At 39.9% G+C, this 26,809-nt stretch overlaps 1 protein-coding gene across 1 annotated transcript in view; it reads right to left on the reverse strand.

Annotated features, from left to right (window-relative positions):
• Window positions 1–26,809, reverse strand: part of SUGCT (succinyl-CoA:glutarate-CoA transferase) — a gene marked incomplete at both ends in the record, with an annotated part of 312,897 nt that overhangs the window by 279,091 nt on the left and 6,997 nt on the right. Inside the window, 2 exons of the mRNA XM_080610616.1 lie at window positions 22,449–22,569; window positions 26,194–26,244. Coding sequence (XP_080466742.1) covers window positions 22,449–22,569; window positions 26,194–26,244 — 172 coding nt within the window. The remainder of the gene's footprint in view (window positions 1–22,448; window positions 22,570–26,193; window positions 26,245–26,809) is intronic.

Raw genomic sequence — 26,809 nt, forward strand, 5'->3', positions numbered from 1 at the left:
AGGTCAGGCTGGAGATTAGGAAAAATGTAATAACAGTAAAAGCTGTTAGACTGCACAAAAGTGTTATTAGTGAAGCTGCCAAATGCCAGATGCTCAAAAATGTCAAACTAAATTTAAAAAATCTAGCAAAAACCGTTTCCAAAAAGAACTGTTAGAAAAACAGACTAACGTGTCTCTCCAGGTTTAGCTTTGTAATACTGTGTCAGCTACAATATAGCTCTATTTCATTTCTGCCAGATGACAGTGGGATTTTTAGCTACATTTACAGCAGACATTCTTCATAAATTTTAAGAAAGCAGGCAAACCAAATAAACAACTTTGTCCCAGACAAAGTTCCATGTGTCTTTAGATTCTACGTTATTCCAAGCCATGTACTGAACACACATTTGGACACCCTGCCTCCTTGCTTAGGAGTTACTGACGATATGATGACAGGATTCCTAACAATTCGTTTCAGCTAGGAGCTGCCTAAAAGCATCTGGGATACAAAGGCCAATGTGTTGCAATATTGTCACTCAAAGGACAATCACCTTAAAACCAGTATTTTTGTGTGGGTCACCTTAGATTCATTTGGGATTTATACAAAGGTTAACAAAAATGCTTCTTCATTTCTCAGCTTCTTCTGCATTTGACTGGTATTTGACAATATTTAATGCTTTCCCCAGGACAGTGGATCACAAACAGAAGTTTTTACCTTCCACAAAACAACAGAGAAAGTAGTCAATCTGAAAGAAATGACTAAAAATACAGGAACTGGAAGGGAGAGGAAAGAATTCGTGCCACACCTGAAACTGCTACTCTCGTTTCTTCAGTACAACTCACTTTCAAGCTAAAGATGGCACCGTAATTAACTACTACAGGAAAGTCTGACCATGATTTTCTGTGTCATAAAAAGAAAGGTCAGCATTTCTCATTATGACCTTTGTCCAAAATATTTGTATCACATTCTAGAGAAAACCAAAAGCCACCATTTCTGAACTTCTTCATGATTTGATAGCATGATGAAACTTTTTAAGACCAAATATAAAACACATTGTACTAAGAGGAGAGGAAAAACCAACATGGAGACATGCTGTCAACACAGATCAGTTCCCTGTAGCTCCATTCCCACATGACAAATGACATTATAAACCCAGCCTATGTAGGATATTCTGAGCAAAACATAGAAAAGTATGTTCAACATAGGCATTTCTGCAAATAGGAACTAAACATTGTCACAAATTCAATCCAGATAGATGGCTATCCCTGCTGAATAACAAATTAATGAGAAACACCTTCTGACTTGCTCTGGTGCCAAAAGAAAACATTCAATTAAAGACAGCTTACATCTTTACTTAATAAAGATTAATGAAACAAGCAGAACAACACAAGCAGTTCTCTGTGATGACAAAAGCCAAAATCTAACAGACGCATTATATGAAACTTTGCAATGTCAGAGCTGCCAAATACGTTAGCAAAATGAGTAATGACTTTTGGAAAATGCTTGCCATGTGTTGGTCAGAAGGAAAGGAAGTACAACTTCCTGGGTAAGCATGCTTACAGGAGATCACAACCGATATGAAAAAGGTGAAGTCAGAGTAAACTGTCAAAAGAGATGAAAGGAGTTAAGAACACAACCTTAGTCAGCAGGCATAAAATCTGGCCAATGATCTGATAAATACATTTCATTTCCCAACTGATGATTGTGAATGTGTACAATATATCAATTACTTCATTGATTTTACACATGGTGATTTAGATGTTATAACTTTGTACTTTAAACTAAATCAGGTGTTATAAATCGGAAGGCAAGTATAAAATTATTAAATCAAATGCAAAACTGCCTGCTCGGAGTTAGATACTGAAAGATTAGAAGGACACAATCAGCTGCTTCTGCCAGCTGTCCAGTTCCACTCAATCTTCATGTGATCTGGGTACCCAACCCCACACAACTCCCCTGAAAACATGGTCTTCCCAGACACAGCTGCAGACCACCCCAAACAACACAAGTCTGGTTTTCAACAGGCTTTGAATCAGGCCTGCAAACTTCTGGGCCATATTTTCTAGCTTTTCAACATGCCAATTCTAAGTTACAAGAAAGCAGCTCTTCCCTCTGTAGCCTAAATGGAAATTACTTAACAGATGCTCCTGTCACTCTCTTATGCCAAGTCAGCTAAGGTTTAACTTGTTACTCTGAATTTCAGGGCAGAAGGGGTTTCCCAGTCTAAGTGGAGGCACTATTCCCCATGATCTCAGAAATCAAATATGACATGGTGACCATTTTCTGAAAACAGAATTTCAACTGAAAACTTAAGCTTTTATATGACAGATTAAGTACTCAAACCTTTCCCCCACCTTGCAAGGAAGCTGAAACACACACAGATTCCCCACTACTGATTTGGGTTTACACAAACATTCCTAACTACACACTCTTAAAGGTAATAACTCACTCCTTATACCTGCTTTGGTACAGATACAGCTGATGTTAGAATCACAGAATGGTTCGGGTTGGAAGGGACCAACCACTCATCCACTTCCAAGCCCCTACCATAGGCAGGGACACCTTCCACTAGAGCAGGTTGCTCCAAGCCCTGTCCAACCTGGCCTTGAACACTGCCAGGGATGGGGCAGCCACAGCTTCTCTGGGCACCCTGTGCCAGCGCCTCAGCACCCTCACAGGGAAGAACTTCTTCCCAATGTCTGCTCTCAATCTCCTCTCTGTCAGTTTAAAGCCATGCCCCCTTGTCCTGACACTATAGGCCCTTCTCAAAAGTCTCTCCAGCTTTCCTGTAGACCCCCTTCCGGTACTGGAAGCTACTCTGAGGTCTCCCGTAAGCCTTCTCTTCTCCACGCTGAAGGACTACAGCTCTCCCAGCCTGTCCCTACAGGAGAGGTGCTCCAACCCTCGCAGCATCTTTGTGGCCCTCTAGCCTAATTTTAAATAGCGAAGTCAATTACTCCTAGCAATGTAGCAGTGGCATCCCCCAGAATCCATCCAGGTTGCAAAACTTGCACAGAAACTAGCTAAATTTCAGGGGTGAGCTGCCTGTTCTAACCTCTGTGCGTCCTCACTACTCTGCTAGAACTCCTTCATGCAAACCCATCTCTGCCATCCTTTTACTACCAAGGTAAAGGAGCAAATGTTACTGAGAAACACCTGGCTAACGCTGCAAGTCAGCTAGGAGTGCACACAAAGATATCAGACCTCAGTTCAATAGATGTTAACAATCCTGCTATTTCTGAAGTGAAAAAATGTGTAAAGCTAAGTACCACCTGCAAGGTGTATTTTCTATGAATATTCATAATGCTATGGCCAAGGAACAGTGTCAGGACATCCTCAGAGGAGTCTCAACTCTGAGGCCACATATGGATATCCATATGCGAGATACATATGGAATGATTATTCTGGGGCAGAAATTTCAAGTAACTACCTAATTACATAATGATTTCTCATCTGAATCAGACAACTTTAATTCTAAAATGGGTATTACCTGAACAGACCTTCATTTGTTGTGACTGTACATATTTTTGTAGACATACAAATCTGTGCAGCAATGTCCAGTGAAGAAGCGCTCCACTATACCCAGCGGGTGCATGTCCACGTGTGCACACACAAGTGCGTACTAAAACCTTGAACTCTCCTTCTAAGATCAAATACGTAATCCCTCAAGAGGTTAAAGCTGGAAAAGTATTAAAATCAAAATCTTTCTAATTTTTCCAAACATGCCCTGAAAAATTTCTACACCAAATCTATAAAGTTTAATTCCCAAAGAATAACTTATACGGAATGGAATACAATACATTCTTAAAATTCCAGGCTGTCCCTCCAACTCAATAACTTTACTGACATTTTTTGAGCCTAATAATATTTCTTTTTGGTTTATACACACAAAATATGTCAATAGTTCAATGAATGAGCACACACCCACCTCCCTCCTATTTCTGAAATCATGAACTGCAACATGAATTTCATTTGCAGTCCTCATACAACATTCATCTTCTATGCAACCTAACGAGGGTTTAAATCCCAGCTTGAAGTTTAAATGAACTGTTCTTGCAGATCAGATGGAAGTGGAAAGTTGCAATAACTTACCAATACATTAGAAACTAAGTGAATATCAAGAAGAGTTGAAAGAGCCTTTTCTCGGAAATACATATGAAAGTGATCTTGAATATTCTTATCATTAACAGATTTCCTGATTAGAATGCACAGTTAAACATATTTGTTGCTGATCATTTACAGGAATTTAATATGTGAAGTGGTAAAAAGTAAATGCATCTGGTTACTTGAAACAGCTGAATCTAGTAACAAATTCAATGTATTGCCTAACTTGAATATTTTTCTACTAAACAGATTTTGCCAATTGGCTCCTTAGGAAAGGTCATATGTGAAAAGAATTTTGGCCTTCACAAAAAATCTGTAGTGGACACAAGTGATATTTCACATCCTTGATTATTTTCCCCCTTCTATAAAGATTTTCCTAACACAGCTACTTCTAATCATATTCTCTGACTCAGATCTCATTGATGAGAAACACCTAAATCAATACAATACAAAAAATAGCAAGATACCAGTTTTTCAGTCTTAACAAGTGAACAAGCTTTTGATTGGACAGAGTATTCAAACATCTTGAGATATCACTTTGTAAAGGCTTTCAGAAATGCAACAAAATTAATAGAATTAGAATGATTTACAGCACAGAAGATGGTATCTTTACTCCCACACCATGTATTTTACTATATTTAGGGGTTTCAGTTGAAAAGAAGTTAGGATTCATTACTAAATTCACCTCCACATATCTTAGGATCATGACTTGAATTTGACAGAAATTAAAGAAACTGACAAACAATCACATAATATATACCCTGAGCAAGTACATAATACACCTTCTTATTGTACAAAGAATACGGTTTTATATGAGTAAGCACCTCATTCCATAAAGTTAGTTTGAAAGATGCACTCTTTTACAAGATACTACAAAATTTTAGCCTCCCATTCTCCTGTTGGAAGGGGTCAGGGTTCACTGCAAGACAGGATCACAACAGCACTAGGTACCCCATCCTCACTTTGCAACATCCATTAGGACTTGACTCCCGGACAAGAAAGTCATCCCATCTATTAGAAAGCTTTTCTTCATGTTTAACTGGAATTTTTTGCCAAAATTTGAACAGTTATTTCTTGTCCCATGTATCACAAACAGATTATTCTCTTCACAAGAACTCTACTTATGGGAGGGCTGTTACCCACAAACCTCTTCTCATTACACTCTTACTTTGCAGTAACATCTATAGCTTCCAATGACGTTTTCTCTACAAGACAACTTGCAGATCGGTGGGTCTCAGCCAACTCTGACAAACACTGCGATGCGGAATGCTTTTAATGTTCAAGTACATGGAAAAGTGCCAAACACTGCCACCATTTTCATTTCCAACAATGACAAAATACAGGCTATTTTTCAATAGTTTGCGTCTCCTACACCCAAAACTGTTTTCGTTTTCTTTGTTAGCTACTGACAAAGTGTTTTATTTTATCACAGTATTTTCAAAACAGAAGTAATGAAGACCATATGCTTACTGAGAAACATTCTCAGGTCAACACCAGCTACTTACGGTCTTCTTAACAATCTAACAACACCCACAGAAAATACCATGAATGGGCACAACAAATACACTGGATCTTTGCACCATTTTCACAAGTCATATTCATTTCTTTGATGAAATCTCAAAACCTCACCATTTTAAACAGCAAAACTAAACTAACAAAAACAAATCTGGCAATCTTCATGTGAAATAAGTTCATCGAGGCAACGAAAATGAGATTAATAAAACACAGAGAAGAGGGGTAAAGAAGGGAGATTCCCTGACAAAAAAATTTCCTTTTGAAGCCAGGAAAGAAATCTTTAGTAATAACATAGAAAACATTCGGTGATCTTTTTTTGGGACTTCTCTTTAGGATGTTAGAACTCAAACACAACAAATACTGCTTTACAAAAGCCTACTGCAAGGCTTCTGAAGCTGCCTAAAATCTTCCAGCTTTATTTCTGTTAACTTAGCTAGGCATCAGTCCAAGTGTAATAGCTACTGAAAAATAAACATTAAACCATCAGTGAGTGTCTCCACAATTGTACTGTGTTGCCATGCTGTTCATATCCAGGATTTCAGGGCCTAATCTGGTTTCATTCACTGTAAACTAACCCAGTGTCAAATCTTAAGAATCGCAGGCTCTGTCTGCTATGGTATTCTTCATTAGGACAGAGTCCAAAATCCTGGAGTTTCAGATTTTATACAAAATACTGCTATTTAGATGAAAGAACAAGCAATGAACATGAAGTCATAAGAAAAATACTACTTCAATGCACAGCTGAAAGTCAATACTTCATTTTAAAGCATGGAAGAATTATGACTTGTTCATTAAACTTCGTATATGCTTCATATTTAACAACAAATGGGAACACAGTGTTTCAGAGTACCACTCATTTTCAACTGTTTCTTATTCCCAAACTCACAGTATTTTGGATATTCAGACTATGTGTAACTGAAGAAATAACAGTGGAAAAAACAGCAAAGCCCTCCTGCTAGGTTGCTTAATGCCAGTGTAAAAGGCTAGCTCAATCACTTCCAGAGAACAAAAATAATGCACTCTAGTTGCGGCTGGTGTGCTGATGACAGAAACAACACAAACTCCAAGATTTAGTGTCACATAGCTAGAAAGCCCACCTTCCTGGAGGTGCACAGCAGATTCAAATCACACAAGGACATCAATCCTACCAACAGAGCAGGGATCCTATCAGTTCCCATCTGTTCCTCGGCAACCCTTGTTTCAACACTCCTCCTTTCAGCTTCCACACCCTTTTCTACTTAGCTTGGATTACTGATATATTTTGGAAGCTTGTTTGATACCAGAGCCCTCAAGTCCTCTAGAGGCACTGACAAAGCATTGCAAATATAGGACAAATACAACTTTCTGAAGCAAATATACACTTCCTTCCAGAATGTAAAATCATTTGTGGGGTCGCATCTCTGAGCGGACCAGTTTTACCAGCAAAAGGAAAGTTTTGTCAATATAATAACATATTTGCTAATGGCTTCTGCCAAAAGCAGCTAAACCGGTCAGTGTTCACACCTCTGTCACATTCCTGAGCAGCATAGCTGTGCCGACAGCAAGCCTGTTGTATAGAAAACAGCCTCAATGCTCAGTTCCAAAATGTGTTGTCAACCAGCTGAGTTTTACAGAAGCCTCTTCCTTTCAATAGGCCTGTTCAGGATCCCAGTATGCCAATTCTGCAAGCAGCAGAGGAAAAACCCACCAGCAACACGAATTTAGGTAGAACATTATTATCCTTTGGTTCTGTATCCTGACAGATCGTAACTACATTTATCCTGTACAAAGGGGCCTCTTTGAAGTCTGGTTTTATTCTGAAGCACCCTAACAATGCATTTTTGTGATACTTATATTTCAATCACTCTTGAATTGAATACATGGGGGGGTTGTGCATAATACAGGTTAAAAAGCATTGTTACCATCACCACTAGAAAACCTCCAGAAATAATAGAATCATAGAATAGTTAGGGTTGGAAAGGACCTTAAGATCATCTAGTTCCAACCCCCCTGCCATAGGCAGGGACACCTCACACTAAACCATGCCACCCAAGGCTCTGTCCAGCCTGGCCTTGAACACTGCCAAGGATGGAGCATTCACAACTTCCCTGGGCAACCCATTCCAGTGCCTCACCAGCCTCACAGGAAAGAATTTCTTCCTTATATCCAATCTAAACTTCCCCTGTTTAAATTTTAACCCGTTACCCCTTGTCCTGTCACTACAGTCCCTAATGAAGAGTCCCCTCCCCAGCATCCTTGTAGGCCCCCTTCAGATACTGGCAGGCTGCTCTGAGGTCTCCACGCAGCCTTCTCTTCTCCAGGCTGAACAGCCCCAACTTTCTCAGCCTGTCTCCATACGGGAGGTGCTCCAGTCCCCTGATCATCCTCGTGGCCCTCCTCTGGACTTGTTCCAACAGTTCCATGTCCTTTTTATGATGAGGACACCAGAACTGCACACAATACTCCAAGTGAGGTCTCACGAGAGCAGAGTAGAGGGGCAGGATCGCCTCCTTTGACCTGCTGGTCATGCTCCTCTTGATGCAGCCCAGGATACGGTTGGCTTTCTGGGCTGCGAGCGCACACTGAAGCCGGCTCATGTTCATTTTCTCATCGACCAACACCCCCAAGTCCTTCTCTGCAGGGCTGCTCTGAATCTCTTCTCTGCCCAACCTGTAGCTGTGCCTGGGATTGCTCCGACCCAGGTGTAGGACCTTGCACTTGGCATGGTTAAACTAAGTCACGTCCATGTAGCTAAGACCTACCATGCTGAATTGCTCTGCAACACACCTCTGTCAAATCTTTTTGGTTCTATTTTACTTTGTGACCTTTTGACAACTCATGTTCTCCAAATGAGTTGTAAATGTGTATTTAAGGGGATTTAATCCTGTGATTGGTATTTGGCATCAGTTCTATTGATTAACACTCTGGAGGGACTGAAATCACAATAAATCTGCTGGCTGAGTTGTGCTAATGGATGTAGAAGTTTAGCTGATGCCTGAAAAGCAAAGAGTAGCACAGGAAGATGAAAACAAATGCACTAGATCAAACTCAAGGCTCAGAGAGCTACATATTCGCGTTCCAAGAATGGAGAAAAACAGATGCCAATACGAACAGTGTAAGTCTATTTAACACTTTTCTTGAGTACTCTCCTAGATTCCAACAGTTTGCAGCTGACAATCTTCCTGAATAAGTAGATATGGGTTTAACCGGTTTTTTTATTTAGTTCATCTTTACAGCAAGCTAGAATTGAGAGGTAAAGTTACATGACACTTCCAAAAACAACTGTTTAGGGGCTAGACACACAGAAAACCTTTGCAACTTTCAGGTGCTTAGACTATACAGACACTTTCAACTTAATTATAATATAAACAAGAACAACATCAAAAAACTGTAAAGATTTTGAACCATATTACAGTATTTTAAAAAGCTATCCCACGAATTCAAATCCTGTTAATCAGGCTTCTAAAACACATAACTCTTTAAAAGTATTAAGACGTGAACAATAAAGTAGAAGTAATTCAAACTAATCCCATTATTTGTCAACTGATTGCAAGTCTGATTAACAGTGGAGTTATGGCTTCCTAGTCTTCCTCAGAATGACAAGGGGCAATGGGTTCAAAAACTTACACTGAGGAGATTGAGATGAACTCTTAGGCAGAAGTTCTTCCCTGTGAGGGTGCTGAAGCACTGGCACAGGGTGCCCAGAGAAACTGTGGCTGCCCCATCCCTGGCAGTGCTCAAGGCCATGTTGGATGGGGCTTGGAGCAACCTGCTCTAGTGGAAGGTGTTCCAACCCCCTGCCACAGGCTGGGACTAGATGATCTTAAGGTCCTTTTCCAACCCAAACCCTTCTGTGATTAGGACTTTTTTTCTTCAGTAAGAGCAAGTATTATCACAAAATAACCTAACTTTGTATTAAGAAAAAATACAAAAGAAATACATCACCAAACACAGTATGGGGAAAAAAAAAATACTGGGTCTAACACACTCAGATGTTTTCATTTGTGTCCAGCACCTCTGCACACAAATGAGGTAAACACCTTTTCACAGATGGAATACCTATGATAGAAAACAGCAAGAAAGATTTAGGAGATCTTCATAAGTAGCAGAAAAGAAGCATCGGAAAGAACTCTCTGCTTGGGTAGCTGTGCTTCAGTAGGACAGTAATTGGCACCATGAGCTAGGAAAAGAAATTAAAAGCTCTCACTGGTCTTCAGCATTTATTTCTGAATAAAGCAGACAACTGCTGGAAGGTTAGAACAATACTTGCTTTATTTTATATACAAATAACATTTGCAAAAAATTAAATTTCATATGGCTCAGACTGCAACTTATACTCCATATATGAAGTATTTCACTCTGGGAAGGAATAATGGCCACAAAGTGCCAATCCTAAGGCATTCTGCTCTGGAATGAGTCTCGTGTCAAGCACAATGAAGTTTAGGGACTTTACAAGTGATTTCTACAAGGTAGAGTGAATTAGAACCATGTTAAATACTTAGTATTTAATGCCAAAATGAAGCAAGCCCTTAAAATATGATATACACAAGTGCAACTTTCAGAACTCTCAGCTATAGTACCATCTCCCTTTAAATCAATGCATACCTATTTCAGAGTCTCCTTCCTGAAGTTTTGCATTTACACGAATCATCCTTTGGTCCTAAAGAAGAATAGGACATTGTAGAGAGCACATTGACAACTGTCACAAAAGCAGTGCAGCTGTAATACCCTAGGGCAGATTTATCATGCTGATTAAGATAGCTCCAGGCTTTTTCCCCCTACACAACACTATCAAGTATTGTAAATACAGTCTGACTCATCTCAAAAATTCACTTTTGTAAAGCAAAGAAGTTGCATAAACGGCTCAAAGTTGTTCTCACAGGGAATTTACCAGCAGAATTATGTACCACAAGACCACCACTGCTACATCAATGTATCATCATGGTGATTGACTGCTTTCTTAGAAACAGGAATTGTTTCTCCACTAACAGAAACAAGTGAATTTTTTTTTCCTAAATTATAATGAAAAAAGTCCCTTTTTTACATCATTGAAGTAGTATTTGGACATCTGCATTTCTGCCAATTAATTGTCTCACATAGCAATTCATTGCCTTTTTATGTTAAAGTTTTCTGGTTTGATGGCTCAGCCAAAAGGAAAAATTGAGACAACTTGGATACACAAATGACATATGACTAGAAGTTTTTCAGGACAAGGCACAAGTCTGTTTAGATGTCTAGAAAGAAATCAGGCATTTTGGACTCAGATGTATACAAAAGTCTACCTCTTCCACATTAACTTTTTCCTCTTGAAGCTCCTACTGCATACCATAAACCTAGTTCTTCACTGCAAAAGGAACCAGTTACCAAAAGGAGCATGACCAGCAGGTCAAGGGAGGGATTCTCCCTCTCTGCGCTGGTGAGACCCCCCACACACAGTCCTGCATCCATCTCTGAGGCAACGGCACAAGAGGGACGTGGAGCTGTTGGAGTGAGTCCAGAGAAGACCACAGAGATGCTTTGAGAGCTGGAGCAGCTCTGCTCTGGAGCCAGGCTGAGAGAGCTGGGCTGGTTCAGCCTGGAGAAGAGAAGGCTCATTAAGGGGAGACCTTAGAGGAGCTCCAGTGCCTGAAGGGGCTACAAGAAAGCTGAACAAGTCCATGGTAGGGGGATTGGAGCTGGATGATCTTTAAGGTCCCTTCCATCCCTAACCATTCTATAATTCTATGACTTCTGATTAAGCATAGTACATTGTACTTGCTCCAACCTTTAATTCCTGTTCTTTTATTTGTGTAAGCAATTTGGTTGAGGTAGTTTTTAATTCTAATCCTGCTGTATAAATTCATTCCCTTTCAGCTTCGTGGGCTTCAGAGCTGCATGGAGGTCTCAGGCCAATAAACCGCAGCTTTTACACTAGGGCTTCATCACACAACAGCCCAAGGGGCTGTGTTGAGACAGGGACTGTTGGGAGTGCTTTAAATGCTTGGCTTTGGGAAGAAAAACGGAGCTGAGTTACTGAGGCCAGGTCCCCATGACTCTTCTGAGAGTTAGCCACACTGCCAAAAACCATTTTAAAGGGGAGTATAAGGCTGTAAGGAAAGATGTTTTTCCACCTGTGAGTCAGCCCCAGATTCCTCCTGCCACTCATCTCTAAAACCCACAACAAATGCCCTGTAGTTCATGATCATACGAGGATTCTGGGCTCATGCACATTCTATTCTATCACCTACTTTGAGAAAAATATCCAGCAACATCAGTTCTGAGGAACTGCCTTCCATGTCAGTCAGGACCAAGAGCTACTCTTTAAGTAACATGAGAGCTAAGATTCCAGGGAGTTTCTCATCACTCTTGAAACATTTTTTTACATCACATTTCCCTAACTTGTCTAGGACACCATTAGTCAGAAGTGCTAAAGACTTTCCTACAGTCAAAATACACATCACAATGTTTATTACCCTGTTATAGATAGGTAATTATATTGTCCCAATAATGATTTGTGACTCCAGAAACTCAAGAGTCTCTTACTCAACTCCCCAAAAATTGTTCTCAGAGTATTTTATCTCTAGGCCCTGATTACTAGCTTGTCTTAACTGCCCATTCAGACAATTTCAAGCTATCTAAATAAATGATCGATCAAGTCTTTAACTCATCCTTCTTCCAACCACATAATGCAAAAAGCAGCACATTGGAGAGGCTCGGGGGTTTTTTTCCAGTGCTGTAAGGCTCTATTTTTATTAAATCAAGCTCAGGTATAAGCTTCGTATTTTTCCCCCTCCAAATGCCTTTTTGAATCACTGTCAGCACTTAAGTTCATACCTCAAGGCTTGCAAACCTGTGATTTTTGTGTTTATTTAAGAGAGGTATAATGTTCACAGTTTTCCAGACCTGACTCCTTGTTCTTAAACCCCATTAAGAACTAGTAGAAATGCGACACCCAGTTTGTTCTGACAATGCCTCTTTTGACATATCAGCCTCTGACAGCGCAGTATCTTCTATTTTTATAAAACAATAGATCTGTTGAAAAATTCTTTATGAGCATCTTTTACTGAAGACTGGCACCAAGACACCAATCCTCTTTTTTGCAGTTTGCAGCTTAATCTCCTCATTCTCCAAATTGTTCTTGGTTTTAATATATTTAAAAGACTCTTGCAATCCCTTCAATTTTCAGTTAGTTTTCGTAAATTCCATTTCATTCTGCACATCATCCTGCTCGCATCGGCTATTTGGCTCAACAAGCCTATACATTTTGCTATGTAGGCTTATTTTGCCCCTTCTAATTTTCCCCTTCTAATTTGCTGTGCCTAGTTTTAGGGTCATTTTGCTTTTTTGTAATTCTAACAAAAAAAAAAAAAAAACCTTTTTGTGATTTGGGGTCATATATTTTAATAACTTTTTAACAGCTTAATGACCAAGACTATTTCTACAGCTGCTGTTATTTAGTGAAAACTGCAACTGCAGCTTAAGCCAGCATCAGAATCCAACTTAGTTTGATATTTATTTATTAATAAATAATTTACAGCATCAAGAAATTATTTTGCCCAACAATAACATATTATGAAGTATGCTCAATTTGTTTTAAGCAGGAGTGATCATTTCTTTGGCAGGTAAGGTACCCATTTCTACTAGGTAACTAATTCCAGATTATAACCATCTAGAAACCACAAGAACATCAATCTTCAGAGGAAGGAGTGGACAAGACAACACAGACACTCCAAGTTCCCTATAATTTTATAGGCCAGAATCATCTGGTAAGAGGGAGTTCACAAACTGTACCTAGTCCAAGGCAATTCCTTATATCTTACCACAGTTAGTTCACAAATTAGAGGATCTGCAGAACACTTTGGCTAGCCTTTGCCCAGCAAAATACACTGCGGTTGGCTTTTCTTTCCTGTTGTGCAAATACTAAAGGCAAAGTAGGGTACGCATCAAAATTATAACATGACATCTTCTCATGAGAACCCGCTACAAATTATCAGTACAAACCGAGATCTGCTGGGAAGTAGTAAAAGCTAGTTCTTTTGTGTTATTATTAACTTGCATGTATACGGGTAGAGTGAAGAACTCTTTTTCCTTCTCATAGATTCATTAGAATCACTCAAGAGAAGTGATTATTTTTGAACATCTTAAGGACTTTATGTACATTAAACAAGAGCTGCATATACAACAATTCCATATTCAGATCCACATGAAACTCAGGTGACACAAAACACTTATTCTACCAAACTTTTACCATTCTCTCCTCCTATTTTCTGCCCTTTTACAACAACACTATTTTCCAACAAATCAACAGTTTAGTACAAAGTATGTGTAATTTCAGAATGAAGACTAAGCTCTTTGGAGTAAAGATGGCAAATCGTCAAGAAATTTATTACGCTACAGTAACACAAAGCTAACAAAAAAAACCAGTCCAAAAATCTCATCTTGTTGTTTCTTTGGATGAACCAAGAATATTTCTAGGACTGTCTATGATTACCATTATGTATTCAATTTCCATCATGCAAAAATGCATCAAAAAGTCTTCACAGGAATAAAATTTCTTTAAAAAACGGAAAATAAAGCATCACATCCATATTTTAAGAAATTAAATGAAAATTATTGAAACAAGATTTTGTAATGCCATGATCAATACACAAAGCAACCTGTACATGGCACAAAATATTATTTCCTTGAAAAGGAAAAAACCCTGAGAAACACTATCTGCAGCAAAACCTGTGCACGAGAGAAGAGCAAGCACAATTCACTCAAATGAGCAGAGCAAGGGGATGGGGCAGAGAAGCTGAGTAGTTTTCATCATTCAAACTAACTACGAAGTTCCTTCTAAACATACTGCCTTCGGAGGCTTTAAGAAAAGGAGGAAAAATAAAAGTGCTTTGATTTGAAAACAAAGTTGTGCTTTTAAACAGTGCCCCCTCCTGTTCAGAAATAAACTGACTTACTTATTTGAAGCACTACACAGACCATATTCACAGCAACAAATGGTCACTCCCTTGTGACCTGTACATGATTTACTTCAACCAGCCAATTTTCAAAAACTTAAACCCATCTCAACCACAAAACTGTCAAAATACATTATATTTAAACTAGTTCTAAGATTACTCTCATCAGCACAGCCAACTTGTGAGTGAGAACAGACAATTTGGAGCTCAAGAGCACTCCAAAACTGCAGGGACGTTGGGAAAAGTCCTGGAAAAACTCGCAACCCTGCAACAGCCACTTCAGGGCTGGATACAGTCAATCCAAGCTGTTTGGATAAGCAACTCAGTTTGCTAATCACGACTTCCAGAACACCATAAAGGAGACAGCATCTGGCTTACCTATGTCTAAACTCTTCACCTACACATGATCCTGGCCTTTCTGAAAAAATACACTCTATTTCATTTCACCATCACTAACAACTTGCAACAGTCCAACATTTAGAAAGAGAATTCCATGCAAATATATTATTCCTATAGTTAAGAAAAACTGCTCAATCTGGATAAGTTATAAAGTAGCATTTCTTCTAAGGAGCATGGCTTGCAGATTTTACATTCTGCTACAGTTGTGCCTCTTCAGCAGAGCCTGTCACTTCCACGTATGTTGCATTAACAAAAAAGCATTTCATGTAATAGATACGGTTCCTGATCTTTAAGCTGAGAATTCTAAACGTTGTCATAATTTCTCACAGATTGTTTCTGCTGTTCTTAAGCACAAAACCAGGGAGGGGAGCAGGTTTGTTTTGTTAGATTAGTAAAAACAACTTCCAGCTGTTTGTTTAAAACCCCAAGAATTTCTGTTCTTTAGAGTGGAGACTCAAAAGAATTGAGACCTTTTTTATCACGGCTATGAATTTTTACTAATGCTGTTGAGGTTTGGTTTTTTTTTCCTTCAACAGAAAACTCTCAAATCCAGCTTTAAGGTATCACACCAGCTGGGAAATACACATTCTTAAGGAAATATTTGTTACTGCTTTGAGGATAAAGCCTCCAAAGATTTTTGGTCCATGAAGTTCATGCTCTACCGTATCATACATCTCAGGAGTTTGTTCTGATACATGCCTGTACACTGTCTCCACACATTTGAGCATGCTCTGACCCAGTTTTTGTTTATATTTACTGCTTTGTGCATGAGGATAGTACATAAAACCCAAGCATAAAAAGAGAGTATCTCCTCTGCTCGATTCCTACCCAAGCATAGAAAGAGGGTAGCTCCTCTGCTTGATTTCTACCAGCACTGCAATGTAGAAAAGGAGACAGTGGAAAAAGAAAAAAAGAAGGTTAGCACAAAGGTTCTGAAGAACACAATTAGCTGGAGAAGGAAATTGGTAGGAAAACGTGAGCCTAAAGCCAAAGCAGGTAAGGGAAACTTGTTTGGTGATGAACTGGAGAGGGGAAGAGTGAACTGGATGAGCTAGACAATCATGGCTGGGAAAGAGCAGGAGGAGGGTACAGACCAAGAAGGAAGAGAAACAGACCTGACAGAAAGACCACAAGCTCTGAAAAAGGTCACAAAGGCATCATTGTAGGTGGAATGCTGAGAACAGAAATGCTAGCCTGTAGGCCACCAGAAGTGAATAGAAAAGGAGACCAGGTGGAACCATACAAGGCTAGCATTGCTACTGATTAGATGGCAATACCGATTTCATGGCAATATTGCAATTTATAGCAAAGAGACCAAAGAAAATAAGGAAAAAGAAAGGTGATAACACTTTATATTTTACCTATCATCCAAAGGAGAAATAAGTTTAATGCAATATATACAGTTGTATTAAAGATGGCACATATGAACTATTCATGACTATATGACCAATGTGACATACTCCAAAGAAAGCCCAGCCCTATCTGGCTCAACATCAAGCAGTAGGAAATAGAAATTCTAAGCTACAGGCACACAAGAACAATATCAATAGGCATGCACTAATTCAGCATCTGAACCAATTCAAGGATGTGGCAAAAAACCTAATCCATATCCAGAAAGTGGCTACTATCACTATAACCATAAATGCAAAATGCAGCCAGTGGATGCTGAATCAGCCAGCAACTAGGACAAAAATGTTCTAGAAGATGAGTGTTTAAGAAAAGGCTATCAGTTAGTGCTGACAATCTGTTTGCAACTCTGACGACTGAAGATAAATGCAAATACCATAATTTTACGCAGATCTTGTCCCAAATAGAATCATAGATTAGTTAGGGTTGGAAAGGACCTTAAGATCATTCAGTTCCAACCCCCCTGCCCTTGGGCAGCAACACCTCACACTAAACCATGCCACCCAAGGCTCTGTCCAACCTGGCCTTGAACACTGCCAGGGATGGAGCATTCACAACTTCCTCGGGCAACCCATTCCAGTGCCTCACCACCCTCACAGTAAAGAACTTCTTCTTTATATCCAATCTAAACTTCCCCTGTTTAAGTTTTAACCCGTTACCCCTTGTGCTATCACTACAGTCCCTAATAAAGAGTCCCTCCCCAGCATCCTTACAGGCCCCCTTCAGATACTGGAAGGCTGCCATGAAGTCTCCACGCAGCCTTCTCTTCTCCAGGCTGAAGAGATAATAAGTCTTTAAAAAGTGAAAGCACCTCTCCTCCAAAGTGTAACAGCCATGACAATGGTAAGTATGACAACTATTTAAGCACTCTCTCTCTAGAATAGCACAAGGGATATAGTACAGTGTAGAGGCAAAAAAGTACCATTCATTCAGATGATCCCTAAATTTAAGAAAGTTTTAATGTCCAATTTAATTTATTTATACTTGCATTCAATAACTGAATGAGACAAAAAGAAGCCAAGACAGACATCTTGATCACAGCTGCTATCCAAGTTATGCTGGAGAACAAAACTGATTCCTTTAAATGACTTGTTTATTGATTGCATTCCATACCTATGAAGTTTAAGCTTGAGAGGTAATACAGTTCCAAAAATAAAACCCCAAAACATTCCAGATGATATCCAGCCTCATTAATGAGTTAAGTAAATGGATAAGGGAAGTAGTGTCCAGTAATTATTTGTAATTTATTAAATGAATCAGCTATAATGTCTTCAGCATGTATACTAACAAGAACAAAAATTAAAGTTGGAAAAACACTCCAGTTCCGACACATTGGACATATTTATTCCTTGGCTACTTATTATCAAATGTTACACCAAATTGTCTGTATATATTCTCACATCTAAGATGTAATACATACTACATGATATTCATTAACAACAACCAACATATTTTTGTCTGTCAGTTACAATACATAAAATACACCCTTAAAAAAGCATACTCAACACTGGCCAAGATAAACAGTATAAAACATTCCAACACTCTGTTCAAAGACCTCAGGACATAATTTGTGTTATACTGTGCATTCATTAACATCCACAAAACTCCCAAATCAGAAAGAGCTTGAGAACCAACATATTCCTATTACCTCTTGTACAGCCTGTACACAGGATGCCAAACAACGGCTGAAAACCCACAGTTTAGATGTAAAAGGGGTTGTTGTAACCAAGAGAATTTGCCTCAATTTTCAACATTTTGGAAGATAACTAGTCAACTTAATTCAAGGTTCTAGGCCAGCACATCCTTTACATCTTCCATTAAGTGCAGTTTCCATACCTCTAGGTAGGCATTTTATATACACTTAACTTTCTATGGCATTACTAAAAAATCTTAGATCATGCTCCCAATCTTTTTCTGAAATACTACATTTGAACTCACAGAAACCTACTGGATTCAGTGTGTCTCAGTTCATTCCACTTCAATACCAATCCTGACCTACATTGCCGTAAGCATAGCTTTGGATTTGGAGAAGGCTGAAGTTCTTAGTGACTTCTTTGCCTCGGTCTTCATGGCAAAAGCTCTGACCACACCACTCAAGTCTTGGAAAGCAGACACAGGGATTGTGAGAATGAAGACCTTAGACATACTGTAGGAGAGGGTCTGGTTCAAGACCATCTTAAGAACCTGAGCATGCACAAGTCCATGGGACCTGACGAAATCCATCTGCGGGTCCTGAAGGAGGTGGCAAATGAAGTTGCTAAGCCACTGGCCATCATACTTGAAAAATCATGACAGTCAGGTGAAGTCCCCGACAACTGGAAAAAAGGCAATATAAGTCCCATTCTCAGAAAGGGGAAAATGAATGACCCAGGGAACTACAGACCAGTCAGTCTCAACTCTGTGCCTGGCAAAACCTTGGAGGAGATTCTCCTGCAAGACATGCTAAGGCACAGGAAAAACAACGAGGTGCTTGGTGACAGCCAGCATGGCTTCACAAAGGGGAAATCCTGCCTGACCAATTTGGTGGCCTTCTATGATGGGGCTGCAGAACTGATGGACAGGGGTAGAGCAGCTGACGTCATCTACCTGGGCTTGTACAAAGCCTTCGACACTGTCTCACATGACATCCTTGTCTCTAAATTGGAGAGGCATCAATTTGATAGATGGACCACTCAGTGGATAAAGAACTGGCTGGATGGCGGCACGCAAAGAGTTGTGGTCAACGGCTCGATGTCCGGCTGGAGACCAGTAACGAGTGGTGTCCCTCAGGGATCGGTGTTGGGACCGGTCTTGTTCAGCATCTTTGTCGGCGACATGGACAGTGGGATTGAGTGTGCCCTCAGCAAGTTTGCCGATGACACCAAGCTGTGTGCTTCGGTTGATACACCGGAGGGAAGGGATGCCATCCAGAGGGACCTCGACACGCTTGTGAGGTGGGCTGGTGCCAACCTGATGAAGTTTAACCATGCCAAGTGCAAGGTCCTACACCTGGGTCGGAGCAATCCCAGGCACAGCTACAGGTTGGGCAGAGAAGAGATTCAGAGCAGCCCTGCAGAGAAGGACTTGGGGGTGTTGGTCGATGAGAAAATGAACATGAGCCGGCTTCAGTGTGCGCTCGCAGCCCAGAAAGCCAACCGTATCCTGGGCTGCATCAAGAGGAGTGTGACCAGCAGGTCAAAGGAGGTGATCCTGCCCCTCTCCTCTGCTCTCGTGAGACCTCACTTGGAGTACTGTGTACAGTACAAACTGTAGTGATAGGACAAGAGGTAATGGGTTAAAACGTTGTCGTGGTTTAAGCCCAGGCCATAAATTAGAACCACGTAGTCTACTTCCCCCCCTCCACCTTTCTTCCCCCCGCTCCTGGAGAGATGGGGAGGAGAATTGAAAGAATGCAACTCGCACAGGTTGAGATAAGAACAATTTAGTAACTAAGGTATAACACAAATCACTACTGCTGCCACCAATAACAATGATAAAGGAAATAACAAGGGAAGAGAATACAACCTCTCACCAACCGCTACCTCGCCCCCACCCCGCAGTGATCCAGCTCTTCCAGGAACTCTCAGTTCTACATCCTGGGCATGACGTGCTGTGGTATGGAATACCTCTTTGGCTAGTTTGGGTCAGGTGTCCTGTCCCTGCTTCCTCCCGGCTTCCCCTCCTCCCTGGCAGAGCGTGAGACTCACAAAGTCCTTAGTCAGACTAAACATTCTGACCAGAAACTGAAAACATCAGCTTTATCAGTATTATCCCCAGGCTGAAAGTCAAAACACAGCACTGCACCAGTAGAAAAAAATGACTGCTACTGCTAAACCAGGACAAGCGTAAACAGGGGAAGTTTAGATTGGATATAAGGAGGAAGTTCTTCACTGTAAGGGTGGTGAGGCACTGGAATGGGTTGCCCAAGGAAGCTGTGAATGCTCCATCCCTGGCGGTGTTCAAAGCCAGGTTGGACAGAGCCTTGGGTGACATGGTTTAGTGTGAGGTGTCTCTGCCCATGGCAGGGGACTTGGAACTAGATGATCTTAAGGTCCTTTCCAACCCTAACTATTCTGTGATACTATAGCTCCTGCCTCAACTATTTCTTGATGGCCTTTCAGAAAGCAGTCACCTGAACAACCAAGCCACTGACCAAGCAAGCAGTCACCTGCTTTCTGCACCAGTCTCTCAAAAAAACAGCCAACCAACTCAGATGCCTCAACTTGCATAAACTTGTTTCTTGGGTAAAACACTGCAATGCCCAGCATTACAGCATCCCAGACACTGCTTACAGACAATTTATGCACCCAGGCTCCCACTATCTTTAATAGGTATCCACATTCAAGAACCCAGAAGAAAAAGAAAAGCACTTCCCCATAATAAGCAGCAGTGTACATAGCACAGAGATGTTTTAATGCCTCTACTAATCTTTTTGTTTGTCTAGCCTTATTTGTGATTGAAGAACAACAAACAAAGGATTCTGCAAGCAAATCTGCTGCAGAAAGACAACTAAAGAAGACATGGACCTACACCAGAATTGGACCAGGGAACTGGTGACAATGGACATGGAGAAAGCCAATGTATTTAATACCTTTTTTCCCCTCACTTTTTACCCAGAAAGACTGCTCTCAGGAATCCTAGATCCCCAAGACTAGAGGGAAAGGCTCCAGCAAGGAAGATTTAGTCTCAGCAGAAGAAGTTAGGGAGCACTTACAGAGAACATGCAAAAGTATTCATCCTTGTAGCAAAGGAGGCCAACACTATTTTGTGGTGCATTAGGAAGACTGTGGAGCCAGTTTGGCACAGATCCATGAAGATGAATAAGAGACTGGAGCATCTGACACATATTGAGATGACAAGACGGATGAAACTCTTCAGCCTAAACGAGAGAAAGCTCTGGGGAATCTTAGCAATGTATATAAATATCCAGTGGGAGAGAATGAGCAAGAAGCCGCCAGACCCTTCTCAACAGCATCCACTGACACAACAAGGAGCAATGGCCAAGTTTTCCTGTACATGGGAAAACTTCATTAGTGTGAGGGTGATCAGACACTGGAACAGGTTGTCCAGAACAGCTGTGGAAATACTCAAAACCCAGCTGAACACAGTCTTGGGAAACCTGCTGTAGCTGGCCATGCCTGACCAGAGAGGTTAGACTAGATGGTCCCAAGAGGTCCTTTCACCTAAACAATTCTACAATTCTGTGAAATTAAGTCGTACATTTCCTTAGGCCCCCACTGGAAGTAAGGTTTGCATCTATTACCAATAAAATACAAAAGCAGTCATGTACCATGAACTGAACAACAGATTGACCAAATCAAAAGGCCAAGTTAGCTCACAAATTGTAGCTTGGATGCAATTTTTATTCTTTGTTCATCATTTACGGATACAGCAACTACACAAACACAAAAAAACACTTGACAAGTTTCAGTTGAGATTACATGCAGAAACAAATGTGAAAACATCATCATAACTAGCCACTGATCAACCTCAAAATGTATTTAAACAAAGATTCTCAACAAGCCTTGAAGGCTATTGCCTGCCTACTCTTGTCTTCTTCAGACATTTGCCACACAAACATGATAAAAACATCGCAACAGACTAGAAAGCTATTTGATTTGTATTACATGACATCAAAACCCAGCAACTAAAAAGCCAAAACCATTTATTCCTTAGAAATTCAGAGGCATAACAGATTTGTAACTAAGATTTTAAACCAGTCTAAAATACCTGTAACTTCTTTAACTTAATTGTCCTTTAATAGCAGACTTCACAGGCACAGATCCTTTAATTTTAGTGCTTGATCAAGATTTTACGGAGGGTGTTTATTGCTGGGGTTAAATGATGTTTTCAGACTTATTTTTGCATGCATGTAGTTACCGATATTCCTAATATCTTTTCTTTCTTCCCAGCATTTTCTTTCTTCCCAGCATTCCCAATGCTTCTACTACTTCAATTACCAAGCAATAAACTGTAGCAAGGTAGCATAAAACAACAACGGACACAGAACTGCACAATTCCAAAGAGAGATGTGCTTCACAGCAGTAAAGAACAGTGATTAACAGATTGGAAAATTGCAACATGTATGACTTTTATAACAAGTTGACTAGAATAAAGGAAATAATGAACACAAATAATGGAAACCAAAATACCTGTTATTGAGCAGTACACTATGTGAGGAGCAATCTTTTGAATGTCTTCATAACCTAGCCCTATTTCAGCCAGTTTCCCTGGGACGTAGTTTTCCACAAAAACATCAGACACGGCTGCAAGCTGTAGAAAACAAAAGAATGAGATTTGTTAATGAGCTTCCACAAGTTCAATAAATTCCTCATGCAACTTCGTTTCAAAATCTTGCTAAGCAGAATGGCTCCAGTCTTTCTGACATGAGAGAACTTACAAACCTAGAGATATTTTTTAGCCTGTTGGACTGTGCATCTCTACAAGCTACGTATTAGAGATGCTACATATCTAGAAAGACACCTGTCAAAATCCTGAAGTGACTAGAGAAATCTATTATTATATTATCAGCATCACATCAATTTTGCAAGACTTGACAACAGTTTACAGAACAATAGTCGCCTCTATACCTGCACTTAGCTTGAGGAAAAGGAGGGAGCAAAAACGCATCTTTATTCCTCATGCTTTCTCTACACTAGAGCCAAACCACAGTAACAAATAATGATGCTATCAACTTGATAAAGCAAACTATTAGTACTCTTTGGAATTTTTGCCTGGGTTTTGGGGGCAAGGTGAGGTGGGTTATTTTTTATTATCTTTTACAAAAACTCAACACAGAAGAGAATGTGCATACATACTGATGTGTGTCAACAGTTTGCTTTATTGAGAGAGCACGCATGAGACACACTGACCTATCAGCTAAAGGTAGTGGAAGGGAAGGAGTGCCATCAGTTCCCTGCAAATTGAACCCTCCCAAGTTCTTCATGAATAAGTAGAAAAGTTAATTAGTTAAGGCTAAACACTCAGGAGAAAGGTATCCTCAAGGTTATTTAAATGAGCTTCTGACAATAACTGCTGAGTAATGCTCTAGAGAGAGTGAGCCATATTACAACAGAAGGATGTTAGAGCATGGGAATGGTGCAGATTCCAGCACCAAAGAGAAAAAATAATTTTCATTCAGGAAGAAATACAAATACTTGGAAGGCATTCAACAGTGAGGCAAAAGCACTAGGAAGGAAGGCAGGGCTACAAATGACAAAGAATCATAAAAGACCAAAGGATAATTTCATGGAAGGCATGTAATTAGGAAACAGCAGACCCCTGGAAAAGTATTTTGTAGTGCTGTGCCAAAGGAAGAAAAGCAGCCAGGACTTCTGATTAACCGATTTCTTCAGCTCACTTGATACTACTGATACTATCAAGGCTGTGCTTTTGTCATACACCTGAAGATTCTCTTTTCCTCTGATTCTGAATATAATTCTAGATTCTGAGATTTTCCCCTCTTCTACCTATACAGAATTTATGAGAGGGGGAAATAAAATGTATTCTAACCATGCAAACTTTCATAATAAAAACCAAAAATTACAACTTTAATAATTTTCATTATAGGGCTTAGACTCAGGACGCAACTCATTTATGTATGAGTAAGCGGCGTCACAAACTCAAATTTCTTCTTGTCATCAGTTACTTTACAGACATGAACACTACTTTTCATAGTCAAAGATACATTTTACTGAATGTATACATTGCTGAATCAGATACATTGCTGAACAACGCTTAGTTCTATACACATCTGTCATGATAGATAGAATTTCTTACAGTATAGCTACTGTAAGAAATTACTTTGTCACAGGATCTCATTTCCACAGCTGTTGTGGTAAACATTTAACAGAGTTCATTCTCCCACTGGCAATTTCATAACATCACATCTTAGGAAGTAATTCTCATACATTCTTGACTATTTCAGTGATACAACTGTAAGAGAACAAATAATATTGCTGAAAACATTTGTCTGTACACTTTCTGCCAGCTATCCTATATTCAGCATCATGCTAGCTCTAGGTTTACAGTGGTACAAGAGATCTTACCAGTAGGAAAAGGGTGTGAAGCCTGGCACTGAGCTGACAGAGAAGATGCTGCTCTTGCATGACAAATGAGGGAGAAGAAACTTGCTGCTTGAAGAATTATGTGAGACTGGAAATAAACCAGGCATCTGAGCCTCAAGCATAAAGGTTATATCTCAAATTCTTAAATCCCCAGCTATTCAACTCCACGATCCATAAAAAAAGTTCTCCATATTGAAGGCAGGAAGCTATACATTTAAAAGCAAAATCAAGCAGTAATCTTCCTGCACAAATACCAAGATGAGAAAAGCGGAACTTCCAGCCCACACATGTGGAATCAGTGGACATTTTATATACAACAGGTTTTCTTTCACCATTTTTAAAGGTCAAATAACAAGCTAGTCTTCTTATGCAAGGGAAACAATTTTATAAGTCCTTATTTAGAAAGTGACTAGCTTATTCAAAAACATATCTGTCTCATACCATTCAAATTTACTCCAAACAGTGTTTGTTTCCAAAACCTTTAAAAGATAAATATACAGCTTCCTATAGTTTTTTTTTTTTTTTTTTTAATGGAAAAAAAAGGATCCCCCTTAGAAAACCTTACATTCTCAACTCAAATACTGAAAAAACACCCAGATACTAAGCCTGACCTACAGGACAGTATTCCTCAGATAGATGCATAGCAATTGAAGTCATGAGTACACTGGGACATTCAAAAACATGCAAACACTGGAGCCCAATGTCTCCTCTTTGTAAACTGCTCACTGATTTCATCAGATCAGTCCATCTTGAATCTCTCTAATCAAGTGGTACAGCAAGATGTAATACAGTAACAGTAAAAGGAAAGCACTAGGCTGTTAGACCTGTTGTAATATGGCTCACTCTCTTTAGAGCATTACTCAGCAGTTATTGTCAGAAGCTCATTTAAATAACCTTGAGGATACCTTTCTCCTGAGTATTTAGCCTTAACTAATTAACTTTTCTACTTATTCATGAAGAACTTGGGAGGGTTCAATTTGCAGGGAACTGATGGCACTCCTTCCCTTCCACTACCTTTAGCTGATAGGCTACAGATGGCTTCAGAGCTGCATGGAGGTCTCAGGCCAATAAACTGCAGCTTTTACACTAGGGCTTCATCACACGACAGCCCAAAGGGCTGTTAGACCTCTTCCTCACAATATTTCACTTGAAGCTTCTGATGACATTTTCACGTAAATTTTATATCTCAAATCATTAGAAATTAAACTGAACACCAAGTCCAAAAGCAGAGAGTACAGAGGCTATATATTGTAATATAACAAATTTCCTGCACACATACCTGGTTTTAATTATCGGGTATTAAACTAACACTTCACAGTATGTTAGAGATTGGAAGGGACCTCAAAAGATCATCTAGTCCAATCCCCCTGCCAGAGCAGGAACACCTAGATAAGGTCACACAGGAATGTGTCCAGGCAGGTTTTGAATGTCTCCAGAGAAGGAGACTCCACAACCTCCCTGGGCAGCCTGTTCCAGTGTTCTGTCACCCTCACTGAGAAGAAGTTTCTTCTCAAGTTTAAGTGGAACCTCTTGTGTTCCAGTTTATACCCATTACCCCTTGTCCTATCATTGTTTGCCATTGAGAAGAGCCTGGCCCCATTCTCATGACACTCCCCCTTTATATATTTATATACACTAATAAGGTCCCCCCACAGTCTCCTCTTCTCCAAACTATAGAGACACAGGTCCCTCAGCCTTTCCTCATAAGGGAGATGCTCCACTCCCTTAATCATCTTGATTTTAAGTTAATCAACTTGAAATGCAAAGTTTATTCTTTATTACTCAGGATCAAAACAATACAAAACAGGCAGTGTTTGATATCAAAACCTACCTCTCTGATTAGCTTTGCTCCTTTTGAATCCCTCATGTTGATAGCTATACTCTGGGGATAAAAAAAAGAAAATACAACAGCAGTTTATGTGAAAGCTCTTCTGGTAATTATCAGTCTCTTCTGAACATAACTAACAGTCAAGCTTCATATTACAGCTAAATCAAATAAGTAAATTTTAACATACACACACTACCTCCCCCACCAAAAAACAATCTGTTGGTAAATCAAGCTGAACTGTGCTACCAATGGATCAGACAAGCACCAAAACAAGTCTGACAGATGTGCAGTCTGTTCATTGTATGTTTGCACAGCACCTACTACTGCAAGGACACATGGGGATACCAGAAACATTTGTTTCAATGGCAAAAAGCCATTAAACAGCTCAGGCATGTCATGATGCTTCATCTTAATCCTCAAATTTCACAAGCTACCCTTAAGCCAACCCAACTGTGGCACGATGCCTACACTCATCCAGCTGCAGCAGGTCAGCTGAGCTGATGGACCTGAAAAAGACGGATCTTTCAAGTAAAATAACCCTTACCTGCAGCAAGGCTCATTTTCAGTCAGTTTGCACCAGTATCTGAGGACTGGCAGGACCACTCCTGCTTTCTGAGTT

This window comes from Psittacula echo, assembly GCF_963264785.1.
Source record: "Psittacula echo genome assembly, chromosome: 2".
NCBI classification, from domain to species: domain Eukaryota; kingdom Metazoa; phylum Chordata; class Aves; order Psittaciformes; family Psittacidae; genus Psittacula; species Psittacula echo.